The 13286-nt window shown below is 55.7% G+C and overlaps 1 protein-coding gene across 1 annotated transcript in view; it reads right to left on the bottom strand.

Moving 5' to 3' along the window:
• The window catches only part of C3 (complement C3), a 28659-nt gene extending 17241 nt beyond the window's left edge, over positions 1–11418 (bottom strand). Inside the window, exons 1-19 of the mRNA XM_036890846.2 lie at positions 11261–11418; positions 10443–10635; positions 9949–10111; positions 9778–9848; positions 8044–8138; positions 7884–7966; positions 7706–7796; positions 7484–7586; positions 7272–7398; positions 6955–7070; positions 6708–6854; positions 6246–6455; positions 5912–6118; positions 5603–5761; positions 5153–5282; positions 4880–4951; positions 4547–4744; positions 1602–1710; positions 1270–1355 (exon numbers count right to left, since the gene is read on the bottom strand). Coding sequence (XP_036746741.1) covers positions 1270–1355; positions 1602–1710; positions 4547–4744; positions 4880–4951; positions 5153–5282; positions 5603–5761; positions 5912–6118; positions 6246–6455; positions 6708–6854; positions 6955–7070; positions 7272–7398; positions 7484–7586; positions 7706–7796; positions 7884–7966; positions 8044–8138; positions 9778–9848; positions 9949–10111; positions 10443–10635; positions 11261–11331 — 2431 coding nt within the window. The 5' untranslated portion in view covers positions 11332–11418. The remainder of the gene's footprint in view (positions 1–1269; positions 1356–1601; positions 1711–4546; positions 4745–4879; positions 4952–5152; positions 5283–5602; positions 5762–5911; positions 6119–6245; positions 6456–6707; positions 6855–6954; positions 7071–7271; positions 7399–7483; positions 7587–7705; positions 7797–7883; positions 7967–8043; positions 8139–9777; positions 9849–9948; positions 10112–10442; positions 10636–11260) is intronic.
• Positions 11419–13286: the final 1868 nt, after the last annotated feature.

Below are 13286 nucleotides of genomic sequence, written 5' to 3'. Positions count from 1 at the left end.
AATGGACAACAGGTAACTATGAAGATGCTCTGATTAGAAATAGGAATGGGGCCACAAACTAGGACCCCACTGAGTCAGACTGGGCTTTCAGGCTAAAGGAAAAACATGTACCCGTGTGTTCATGATTTCCTTTGAGACCACTTGTAAAAGAGAAATTGCCAATTTCAATTCCTACAGTTAAAAACAAGATAAGCATAGAAGCAGATTTCTTAAATCCTGAAACCAGGAAAGTAAAATGCTAATAAAATATACTTTATTATGAGTCATACAAAAACAAAATTAGAATAAATTCTGGTTTAGGTATAAATAAAATAGTTACAATCATTATTGTGAGTTTTAATACACCTACTTTTTAGTGTTTCAGTGTTTTTTCAAATTTTTAAATATGTTCAATATTTTATGGGGGGGAATTAACTTTTCAAATGCACATAAAACAAATGTATTTTAAATATGTTAAGTTTTCGAGGGGGAAATTAACCTTTCAAATAGACATCAAACATGCATCTGGGGTACACATTTTTCCTCTTGCCTCAAACTCCACTGTGGCTTGGCTTCGTACTGGCCCTTATTTAAGAATCTGGATATTGTGCACTCCAAGCCAGTGCCTCGCAGCTCCTGGCCCTGCCGCAAGCCATCCCTGTCTGTCTAGGGCCCATCAGGGCCTCACCGCCAGCTCTCGGTGGCAGGGGACAAGTACACCTTTTTTTCTCCCTGGCTTCACAATCTGACCACCGATGTTTCAATCTCCCATTTCATCCAACTTCCTCTTTTATGTTTTTCTTAACCTCTTTCCCACTATCGACATCACCTCTTACACGTATGTTTTGCTGTTGCAAATTATTCTGTAAGACACTACACGGGTGTCATGCATCTGTCCAAACCTATAGAAGTACAACACCTAGAGTGACCCCCTAATGCCAACTGTGAGCTTGAGTGATAACGCCTTCTCTGTGTGGGTTATTCAATGGTACAAGTGCACTGTGCTGGTGTGGGATGCGGGGGGAGACGGTGTATGGGGGGAAGGCAGGGGGTACACAGGAATCCCTGTACTTTCCACCCCATGTTGCTGTGAACCTACAACTGCTCTAAAAATAAAATCCATTTGCAAAAAGCACTATGTCACCCACAGTCTACATTCCAACACTCCTCCAGTAACCAGGGGGCAGAGTGTCAGCTGCCAAGAAGCAGAGGGTCTGTCGGGAAGTGCTGAGAAAATGTCCAGGGGCCCCAGGGGCCCCACCTCCCGAGGACCGGGCCGCCATCTCTCACCTTTCTTGTCTGACAAGCTCACAGCCAGAATCTCCCAAGTGGTGATGGAGTCTTTCAAAAACACGTTCATGATCTTCGTGGAGATTCTGGATGGAGGAGAAGAGGGGCTTTAGGAGGAGACGTCCAGCAAGGGCACTGTAGGGGGGTCTCGGGGGGCGTCCTGGAGGGGCTGCTGTAGCACACGCAGGTAGACCAAGTCATGATTTTTGTAGGCTGGATTCTGGGGTTCCACTGTGATGTCAGGGAAGAGGGGAAACTGGCAGGGCATTGACAATCCATGGTCCAGTCTGGGGTGGCCACAGGGGCTGGCCTCGGGGGTGGCCCAGCATTACCCATTTTTCTCTGGCTCTTTGAATTCCTCGATGGTCCACAGCCAGCTCTCAGGAAACTGGCTTCGGGAAATGATGTCTTCTTCCGGGATGATTTCCTCATCCAGGTCACCTGGGAAGAGGTACAGTCAGGGTGTAGAACAGACCCACTTCCCTTGCTGTCCCCTCAGATACTCATCTTTCCAGCTCCAGATGGATTCCTAGGAGAGGAACCCACCTACAGCTGCAGGAAGACTTTTAGGGGCCTGGTACATTTTCTTTGGGAGCCCCTTCCTCCCTAAAAAGTATAAAAATTGTTTTGTTCAGCTGGACTGGTGTGAAGGCAAAATAATCCAGGCTGGGTATATTAATTCTCCATCCTCTTGATTTCCATAGAAGTGAAAGCATTTGCATGAGCCTCTGCAAACATCGAGGCTGCAGGTGCCAAGCCTGCTGTGACTGATGGTCACCGTGGTCCGTCCTGAGAGCGACCAGGTCACCTCAGGATTCCCCGGACATGGCGGAGACAACGGAAGAGGTGGTGGCCTTCAAAACCCAGCCTGACTTCATCAGCAAGTAAACAAATTTGGGCTGCAATTGGGTTTAACCTATCTAACCTATTGGCTGGCTTTCCTCAGAAAATGATGGACAGACTTTGACTGGTCTCTGGGTCTGGAATTCCATATGTGGAATTCCATAGATGCGTAAATCCAAGTACTCTGGAATAATCCATCAAAGTGCCTTTGGGGTACTAACTTGTAAGCAACCCTCTGTCTTACCCCCAACTGTCTAAAGAAATCACAAAATCCTAGAGAAAAAAACTACCATGTGTGTGTAAACCATAATCCCAGTAGGTCAGAGGTTTGATCTAACTTTCCTCTTTGGGGAAGAAAGTCCCCAGGTTACTGCAGTAGAAAGCAGGGTGTCTAATTAGTGTAATTTTCAAAGAGACTGAAGGTATAATCATTTGCCCATGTGTGTTGGGAATCTTTGTGTCTTTGTGTGTGTGTGTGTGTGTGTGTGTGTATTCCAGCTAAAAGTATTTATAAATATTTGTCCATCTTGGCAATGGCTGCCTTTGAGAGGTGGCTGCTTATTTTTGAGCCAAAATATAAAAATACATATGTGCACAAAAATCATGCATTACATAGACAGATTCCACACCTATTGTCTTAAAGACTACACAAAAATTGGTTTTTTGGAAAACCTCCCCGGCTTCAATTTTGCCAGGATCTGATAGTTCAAAGAAATAAAAAAAAAAAAAAAACTATAAAGGAATAAAGAGGAACTTTGGCAAGGGAGAACCTGATGGTCACTGCTTTAATCAAGTGATCAAGGTTCACATCACCAATAATGGGACAAATTAGTGTCACGTGACTCGATAAAATGCACCGAGGACACAAGGTCTCTTCTGTGATAGTCCTGCCAGAAATGCACAACCTGAATGTGATCATGAAAAACATCAGACAGACCCAAACTGTGGGAAAATCCCTAAAATATCTGACCTGTCTACTTCGTACATGTCAAGAACTGGGTCTAGACTGGATCCTTGTCTTACACAAGACCAAAAAAACAATCCTGGCAAAACTTGAATGGGTCGGAAGATTTGATGATGGTAATGAATCAACATTAGTGTCCTAATTCTAATGACTCTGCTGCGGTTTTGTTTCTAGAAAATCCACAGTGAATTATTTGGGGCTGTTGGGGCATCAGTTTGGGGAGGAGGGCGTTTTCCCTGCATTTTCTACATTTCCAATTTCTTTTCTGTAAGTCTGAGACGGTTGAAAGAAAAAGGAGGTGATTATTTTTGCTTTGGTCTGCCAGCCTGCCACTGTGAAAATTTCCCAAAGTTCCTTAGTTTTTAAGCAAAGGTATTCTCTCTTTCGATACTTTTTGTCCTGTGATCGATGACATAACTGTCCTCAATTCAAGAGCCACTCACTCGCCTTTGCTCTTAGGACCCAATCTGATTGACACAATTTCCAGTCCAGTCCTCCATGAAAATGGGAGGATATGCAAAAGAAACCTGCCAACGGCTGATGACAGCCGTCACCAGGACCGCTCTGCAGAAATGGTTGCAAACAGAAATCTGGACACATTCGCATGGACTCCAAATTTGCCAAGGTCATCCTTACATCAGGTCCCGGCTGCCAGAAGCGCACTTGCCGTATATTAAGCTTGGACAATGCCCATCCCAGCAGAAAGGTCTTTCTCTAATTAAGACATATGAAAAGGTCCTTAAGAAAAGGGGGGATCAGGCCACAGGGGGCTTAAAGCCTTAGCAAATGGCAGTTAGGACTCTGGTCAGTTCAGCAAACGGTGCATTCTGGTGGAGACCATTCCGGTTTTGCTTAAAATGGGCTTAGAATAAGAGCAATTTCTCTTGGCTTTGCTGAGATATTTGTCCCCCGAGATGTGAAGTTTCAGGTGTGTGCGTGCTTTGTCTCATCCAGAACTGAAGGAAGGAATGAATGAATGGCTGAGTGGACCTCCTTAGGCATCAAGTTAGATGCCTTCCAAAGTGGGAGGCAACGTGAATTCATTTTCTTTGCTAAAAGCAAGCTTGGAACCCATCTTAGTCTTCCCATTGGCCACGAGTGGGACTACCCGGCATCCAGAACCTTCCCTCAGGCTGTGGATGTCAGGGGCACAGGCAACGTCAGACTTCGGGCTGGTGGGGGATGGGGGAATGGGGGGGATGGGGCAGGGGGTGGGAGGATGGGGGATGGGGGTACAGGGCTAGAATGATCCTTCCAGGCAGTAAATTCCTTTGCCCTCGGGGGAGAACTCTTAGCCTCTCAGACCTGGACAGCCTAACACCTACCCTCCTCAGACAGGCTCCTCCCCCTCCCCCTCAACAGGCCCCGCCCCCGAACAAGCCCCACCTTCCCCATCAGGCCCCGCCCCCTCGACAGCCCCCCTCCGCTCGGCCCCGCCCCGTCCCCAGCAGGCCCCGCCCCCAGACTCACTGCGGGCCAGCCCCAGGTGCACGTTGCGGCTGTGCTCCTGCCGCAGGCGGGTGATGTAGTCGCAGCAGTCCAGGAAGGCCTTCACGCACGGCTGGCCCTGGAGGATGAAGCGGGCCCTTCTCTGGCAGGAGAACTTCATGGGGTTGTCCCGCATGCCGTCCTCGCAGCACTTGCGGAGCTCCTTCTGGTACTGCCCGGCTGCGCAGGCCAGGCCCCGCGTCAGGCCTCAGCCGGCTGGGGCCAAACCCCAGGGAGGGCTCCCCCCCCCCCCCCGCGCAGGCTCCCACCTCCCTCCAGCGGGGGTCCCAGCAAGGGGCGGGTGGGGGCTCCCACCTTTGTCCATCCGCTTCTCCATGAGCTGCACAGAGCGGCGGCGGCGGGTGGGGGGCTTCGGGCACCCCAGGTCTGAGGGGCGGGTGGACAGGAACAGGGGTTAAGCACCCACGCGTGAGCTAGGCGTGTCACTGCTCCCGTTTGGCAGGTGAGGAGACCGAGGCTCAGGGAGAAGTGGCTTCTGCTCCCAGGGCCCCTGCCCGCCTCTTGCCCACAGCATCTGGGAGTGGGGGCACCGCCCCTCCGCAAGCCGGCAGCTGGCTGCGCCCTTACCTGACCGCTGGGCAGTCTGGAGGTCGGTGTTGGTCTTGAGGGCCAGCCCTGCATCCGTGAAGACGCCGGCATAGTCCTGTCCACTGCCCGGCGTGCAGCCAATGTCGGCCTTCTCCACGATGTCCCAGATCTGGGGGTGGCGGGCACAAGGTGGGGAGAGGCCACGTCGGCAGTCCATCCACCACCCCCATCCGCACCCCAGTCCCCAGGCGTCCTCGGTGGATGACTCCAGAGGGACGCTGCTGTTGGGCCCTTACAGCTGTGCCCCGTGGCCACCCCAACTTGGACTCAGGTCCACCCACTGTCACCCCTGAAACCTTACTGTGACCCGTCCATCCTGACCTCTCCTTTCAACCCAGCCGAACCCCGCTTCACTGCACCCCCAGTGTGCACCCAACACCCCCTCCGCCTCCGCGGTCTCCCACCTGACCCCAGCGGCGCAGCGCGCACCTTACTCTGAGTCAGCCGATTCTTCTTATTGAGCACGAAAACGCCCTTGTCCACCGCCACCAGCCCCACGCGGGCCCCCTTGTTACCCTCGATCTTGAGGGTCATCTGCTGCCCCGGCAGGTGCTGTTTGTCTTCCTTTCCACCGCTTTTCACCACCAGCTGCAGGAGGCAGAAGGGAGCCCCGTGAGGACCCGGGCGCGGGGAGGGCAGGGCAGGCCTGGGCTGGTGGGAAAGGAGAGCCCGGTGGAGGCAGAGAGAGGCGGGTGCGCGGAGAGTCCAGGACGCGCCCCGACTCGGGGGGGGGCTCACCGTGCCCATGCACGAGTCCTTGACGTCCACCCACACGGAGTCGGCCACCACCTCCCGCTTGCCGCTGGCGCCCACGAGCGTGTAATAAGCCACCACGCGGAAGGAAGGAATGAAGTCCGTGGTGACGGTCAAGGGCAGCACCACCAGGTCCTGGCCGGGCTCCCGCACCTGCCGCCCCACCTTCAGCAGCTTGCCTTTGTTCATGATCTGGGGGGACAGGGAGGCACGAGGATTGACAAGTTAAGAGGGAGGATGGGGGGACCGGGGTGGGGAGGGCTGCTGGGGGCGCGGGAGAGGCGGGGAGGCGGGGCGGGGGCTCCCGGAGGCGGCGGACCAGGTAGGTGTAGTAGCGGATCTTAGCGTCCTGGCCGGCATCCGAGCGCAGGTGGAAGTTGATGTTGAGGGTCTCCCCGGGCTTGAGCTCCACGCGAGGCACGGAGAGGTGCAGGTAGTTGTTGGAGTTGCTCAGCGTGCTGTAGGGCTGAGCCTGCATGGTCTTGGTGGCCTGTCGCGCCTCAGGGATGCCCTCCTTGTTTGTGCGTACCTGGCAGGGAAGGAGGGTGCACGCTGGGCCCCAAAGACATCAGACTCCCTGGGGCCCTGGAAGGTGGTACTTTCTGTGGCCAGAGGGCTTTGCAGATGGCACTGAGTTAAGGACTTGGGGACGAGATTGCTGGGGATTACCCAGTGCTATCACTAGGGTCCCTCTAAGACAGCTATGCAGACAGCAGGACCCCGAGGGGGAAATAACATCCCTGTCTCCGTGGGTGGGGCCTGGAGGCTGGCGCAGACTCACGGTGATGCTCAGGGGCTGCCGGCTGTTGGGGGTGTTGATGCTCAGCTTGGCCACACCGTCATTCTGGGTTAAGGACTGCACGTTGGAGCCCTGAGTCACCACTGGGACACGGTGGGCCGGGGAGCCATCGGGGTTCGTCACAAATACCTATGGGTGCAGGGACAGGAGGAGGGGGTTCAGGTGGGCTCAGAGGCGTGGCCCATGCTCGGGAGCACGGTGGGGGGTGCAGCCCCAGCGTGAGTCTCACCATGAGGTCGAAGGGCATGGCAGGTTTGAAGAACTTGGGCGTCTTGGTGAAATGGATCTGGTAGGGGGAGGTCACAATGGGGATCCCGCTGCGCTCTGCCTCCACCATGTCGCTACCTGAGGGTTGCCAGACGTGAGGGTGGGCTCCTGGGCTACCCCTCAGGTCAAGGCCTCCACCCCAGACTGGACGTCACTGCATACTGGACCTCCTCCTCAGACCGGGCCTCCCTCCTCAGACTGGCCTCCGCCTCGGGTGGGCCTCCCCCCTCAGACTAGACTGTGTGGGCACTGGGCCTCCGCCCTCAGACCAGGCCTCACCTGAGTGCAGGATGACGGTGACAGACACGTACAAGGACTTCCCCACCAGGGCATCGGCGCGGGAGGGCTGCACCCCTCCCAGCAGGGCCTCCCTGCTCAGCGTGGCCTCCCCAGTGCCATCCTCGATCTGGGGGAGGGAACCAGGGCTCAGAGGTGGAGGGCAGCTGTGGAGGCACCCACGAGGGGGAGGAGGCTTGGAGGGGGCTGAGTACCACAACACGGGTGAGGGACTGGGCCAGCGAGATCCTCTGATCACCGTCCTGGACCCCAAAGATGACGAAGGCTGTTCCATCCACATTCTTTCCGTATAAGAACCTGCATGGCAAGGAGTCTCAGATTCTCCCATGAAAGCCGAGTGTGCCCCGCCACTTCCACGGGCCCAGAGCCCCTCGGGCCCTCCCCTCACGCTCCCCTGGCCCCCTCCAGCCCCTCACCTGGCTATGATGGTGACCTCCAGGCCCTTTGGGTCATCGATGTAGTAGAATTTCTCTGTGGGCTCCACTTGGACCTCGAAGCTGGGCAGCACTGGTGGAGAGAGACGGTGCTGGTCGGGGGCCAGTGCGGGGCCAGCACTGTGGGTACCCCCACCCCCCATCTCCCTCCTCCTCTTACCGTATTCCTTCACCTCAAACTCTGCGGAGAATACCTTCTGGGGAGAATCTTCGTAGTGGGCTTGAATCTTCCATTGCCCCAAGCTGTGGGGAAGGCCCATGAGTGACCTGGCCAGGCCTGGCAGCCCCCACACCCTCCCCTGGGATGGGGGCCAACATACTTGACCAGCTCTGGGATGTTCCAAGACAAAGGCAAGATGCCAAACTGGTTTTGAGAAGACAGGGAGTCCCTCTTGATGGGAATGCCCTCGGGGGTCTGTGGGCAGACAGGAGGGGTGCAGCCTTTCAGACACCAGGCTGAGCTCTCCTCTCCCACCCCGTGCCTGGACCCTCTCTGTGTGTCATGTCTACACGGGCAGCGGTTAAGAACACAGACCTGAGTCAGTTAGCCCAGATTTAAATCCCCACTGTGCCGCTCACGTGCTGTGTGGCAAGTTATTTAACCTCTCTGTGCTTAATGTGCACATCTAGAAAAAGGAGATAAACATGGCCCCTACCTTGTTAGCATGAGACAGTTAATGTGAGCAAAAGCTCATATTATGAGTGTCTCTCTGAATACTCAATATCTAGCATTTATTACCTACTTTTGTGTGGGGCTCTGCTCAACTTTTGACCTACAAGGATAGCAATTTCGTGTGGTTTGACCTAATACATGTATTTGTTGCCCATGGTTGAACATCAGGAGATATCATGGAAAAATCTGGTTTTCTGGCTTCTCTTGACAATTGGGGTAAGTGCAGGTAATGTGTTTCTGTTGGCACAAGGTGGCGTTTGATTGGAGCTGGCCAGGGGCCGTGTGCAGCTTGTTTCCCACAGACCCCACCAGTCCTAAAAGCCAACCTGCGGCCATCAGTACATGGTCCCTATTACCTTTGCATGATTTCAACAAATACTCATGGAGGTCCTATGGAGGTCACACCTCCTTCCTTCACTTCTTTCCCTCCCCGCACTCTCCATTCTTCTAATAAGTTTTTAGGATGCCCTATGTAGGTCAGCACTGTGCTGGGTTCAGGAAATAAGGCCCTGAGCAAACAGGTAAAAATCCATTTCTCTGTGGCGCTTAGGTTCAACAGAGGCTGGGGAGGCCGGCAATGAACAAATGAATACATCCAGTTTATGACGATGCCAAACGAGATGGCAGGCAGGGAGGAGAATGGAGTGAGTGAATGTGTGTGCATGTGTGTGTGCATGTGTGCACGCACATACGTGTTGAGGGGTTGCAATTTTACAGAGTGTGCAAAGAGGCTTCACTGTAAAATTGGGACATTGGTAACACTTGGGCATAGATCTGAAGGAGGCGAGGGGGCAAGCTGTGTGGGTATTTGGAGAGGAAGACCTGAGGTCTTCTGGGTTGGGGCACAGCATGTGCAAAGGCCCTGGGGTGACACTGGGCCTGGCATGTAGGAGGAACATAAGGAGGCCCTTGTGGCTGGTGCAGAGGCAGCTGATGGTGGCGGGAGGGCAGGGAGGGGACAGGGCAGGTCGCGCAGGGCCTTGGGGACCTAGCGGAGAACTTGGGCTTTGACCGCAGGGAGGTGGGAGGCCTGGAGGGCTGTGAGCACAGGAGGGGGACCTGACCCAGGGACTCCCAGGCGCCCTCTGGCGGCAGCAGGCGGAGCAGACTGCGGAGAATTACCTGTTAACCCCATCAGAAGAAACTGAGGCTCAGGATGGGAGTGGCCCATCCAGAGTCACACAGCGATGGGGGATTACCTGGAGCCCGAGTCCACGGGCAATAGCCTCACTCCCCATGACTTCCGGGGTCTCTCCGAGCCCCTCTCTGTGTTTGTGCCCCTATGGGTTCCTTTCACTGCGGGCCTCTGCCGATAGTGCCTTTTCGGGGGCACTATCTCCTTCTCTGTCTCTATCTCGCTGGGGCCCCAGCCGGGTGGTACCTCAATGCTGACGATAACGGTCCGGCCCACAGGCAGCAGCTTGTCGTCCACGGTGAAGAGCCGGTAGAGGACTGGCAGGTGGCCGGAGAGAAAGGGGGCGCTGGGTGAGGCCTCGGCCTTCCGACCCTGCAGCCCCGCTCGGGCGCGCTCCGGCCACCCCGGGGCGCCTACCGGTGGAGCCTGGGGTGTAGATGGTCTTGTCCGTCTGGATGAAGAGGTACCCGCTCTGGAGGCTGACCAGCACCACCTTCTCCACCTGGGTGTTCCCAAAGGCCGCTTGCACGGTCACGAACTTGTTCCCCTTCTCGGATCTTAACTCCTTGCTGGCTGGGATCTAGGCATGGCCCCGGGGCATTACTGGGGTCTGTGCCAGGGCCCCTCGCCCACAGCCGGCCCTGGGTCCACCCATGACCCTCCTCACAGCGCCTGCCCGTTATTCGTGGTCTCCCCGGCGTGCCAGGTTTGGGGAGAGGAGGGGGTACCTGGAGAGGGGGAAGGGAGGAGGGGGGAGGGTGGCAGGGAGGGGATGGGAAGGGGCCTCAGGCCCATGGGGGCGGGTTCTCGGGGGCGGGGAGGGGGATGGGAAGGTGCTTCAGGCCCATGGGGGCGGGGCGGAGGCTCGGCACGGGGAGGGGCGGGGCGGGGCCGCCCCGGTGTGCGCGCACCTTGATGGTGACGGTGCCGAGGTACCCGTTGGCGCCGGTCAGGTCGGTGCTCTCGCTGGCCAGCACTTGCCTCTTGGCGGGGAAGTCGTAGATGGTGACGGTGACGCGAATGTTCTGTTGCACATCATGGGCCTCGAGCAGCAGCACCTCCTCGTTCTCCAGGCGCAGGATGTTGGGGGTGATCATGGAGTACCTGCCCGCAGGGGTACGGGGGTGGAGCTGTCATCCCGGGAACCCCAGATTCCAGCCCTCCCCTGGGGCAGCGCTGCGCCCCAGCCCCTGGTCCTGGAGTGATCGAGGAACCCGATGGCGTCGACCCCGAAACTCAAAGCCAAACTCAAAGGATACATATTCACACGTGAGCCAACCTCTAAACCCCAAATCCCCTGGTCCTAACCCTCCAGCACCCCAGGCCTATAGCACGAGCACAGCCAACCCCCCAGCTGGCATAAACCCGCGCCAAATCTCTAAATGTGCGAATGTGGAAACCCACAAATCCTGAAACCACAAACTCCCAAACCCATAAGGTTCAAATTTCCAAGGCTGCGGGTCACCCCGTTGCCAGAATCACCGAACACCACATGCACGGGGGTGGGGGGGCTACAGACCATCCCCACTTCCATAAACACCAGCCCCATGGCACGTCGTAAACTCCACTAACGCCCAACTCAGAAACGCTTGAACTCACAGGCGGCCCAAATTTAGGAACATTCCAACTCCTGAACCACAGACACTCAAGGGCACCCCAAATTCTGCAGGGACCCGCACCCAGAGACGCCCGCCCCTGCCTCAGAAGTGGGGGTGTCTTGGCTACTCACATGGGATTCCCCAGGGCCAGGGGAATGCTGGTCATCAGCAACAGCAGGCTGATTCCTGGGGCAGGCCCCATGGTGCAGGGGCAGCCAGGGGCCCGAGGGCAGCCGGCCGGAGGGACAGAGGGAGAGGACAGGGCGGAGTGAGCAGGGGCTGCTGGAGGCTGCCTCTTATTTGACTCCCCCCTTCTCCCCCACCGCAGCCCAGCCCTTCGCTCCCCGCAGCCTCTCTCCTCCCTGGGGCGGCCCCAGATTTCTCAATAGCATTTCCTAAGTTTTTCAGCCCCTGGGGCTTAGCACGTCCTGGGTAAGTAACCTGAGGGCATGTCCTAGTGAGCATGAACACTTCAGCCCCCTGCCCTGGCCTCCCTCAGGGTCAAGGCCAGCTGGTCAACGGGGACCTGTCCCTCCTTTTACACCCACTTTGTAGTGGGGGAACGCTGAGGGCCAGAGGGCCCCCCCCACACCAGGTTATCTGGACTTGGCCCCCAGTCCACTGTTGGCCATGCATTTATTAACCAAGCCCTTCCTATGGGTCCATCTCTGTGCTGGTAGCTGCAGTCCTACTTCCAGAGTCTTCCAGGCTGGAGTGGGAGTGGGGGACAGGAAACAACACAGACACTCTTAGTTCCATGGGTTGTCTTCCCTACGGGAGAACACTGCTTCCTGGAGAGTCAGGGAAGGCTTCTTGGAGGAGGCACATTTCAGCTGGGCTTTGAAATATGTGTAGAAGTTCACCAGCCAGTTAAGCGCATCTGCTAGGACAAGGGGAGCCTGGGGCCCCCTTCACCTGCCCTGTCCCATTGCTATGCCCATTGCTAGCTTCTGTATCTGTCTTACATCAACACTGGCTTAGGATATTACTATTATTAAATCATATTTAATTTGTGTGTGTGTTGACAGATAATACATTCATACGGCTCAACATCTAGAAGATACAAGTAGATATCCAGGGAAATGGTCATCTTCCTCTCGGCCCCGTTGCCAGCCATTCAAGCGTCAAATGAAACCGGCTGTGTAAACCGAAATCTCCCGTTTCTTTCCCGAGATACCGTTCACACCCTTACAAACGTTGGCACATTAAAAAAAATATATATATATCATTATGCTCTACACACTATTCTTCCTGGTCCCCCTGGGGCTACACCTGGCTTTTGCCGGAACAATACACCTTAGCAATTGCCTCCTATCAGTGCTGGGAGAACTTCCTTGTTCTGGCAACTGCCTCCTATCACGTTCTGGGAGGGAGGCCGGCCTCTCGGCGGGGGCTGCCGACGCCCGCGGTTTGCAGACCGCGCTTTCTCTGCCGAGCAATGTTGTGCTCGTGTCACTTTCCAGCTCCGACACTTAATTAGTGATACACAGTGGGCACGTCACCGATAACCACTCTGAGCCTCAGTTTCCCCATGTGAAACGAGGAGTTGGAGCAGCACACGCTTTGTGGGGTTGTTATGGCCACTAAGGGAGATAACCCCGGATCAAGGATCCAAGTCCGCGGGCGTGAGTGATCTCGCTAGATAGAGATCCGAATTCCCCTCCGCAGCTGCACTAACTTACATATTCGCCCGCCCTGCCCCGCCCCGCCCCGTTCCCCCTGGCCTCGCCAGGGAAGCACACTGGGAAAGGTTTGAATTTTTGCCGAGGTGTCATTTTAAGGCGCATCTCTGATTCCCAGCAAGGCTGAGCCTCTGGAGGAGGCGGGCAGGTGTGAAGTCCGTGCGCGGGGGGGCGGACCGTGTGTGGGTCGGGGATCCTGGCTTCGGAAGGGCTGGACTCCGAAGCCCCACTGAAGGGGTTAACGGGGAACTCGCCCTGATTTCCTGTAAACCACACTTTTTTCCTGGCCGTGCCCAAGTGCCAGGAGTGGGGGGAGGCGTGGAGCAAAGAACAAACCTGGCCTCTGTCTGCTTTGATTGCGACACCCTTTCTTTGGAAGAGGGGGACAGAGAGTGCAAACATCTGCTTACTGTCCAGAGTCAGGTCTGACTTCTGAAATGGGAGTGGGGGTCCTGCTAGAATCCCCCAATGCTTC

This window comes from Manis pentadactyla, chromosome 12, assembly GCF_030020395.1.
Source record: "Manis pentadactyla isolate mManPen7 chromosome 12, mManPen7.hap1, whole genome shotgun sequence".
NCBI classification, from domain to species: Eukaryota; Metazoa; Chordata; class Mammalia; order Pholidota; family Manidae; genus Manis; species Manis pentadactyla.
The sequence above is the reverse complement of the archived record's forward strand: the minus strand, read 5'-3'. Positions and strand labels throughout refer to the sequence as shown.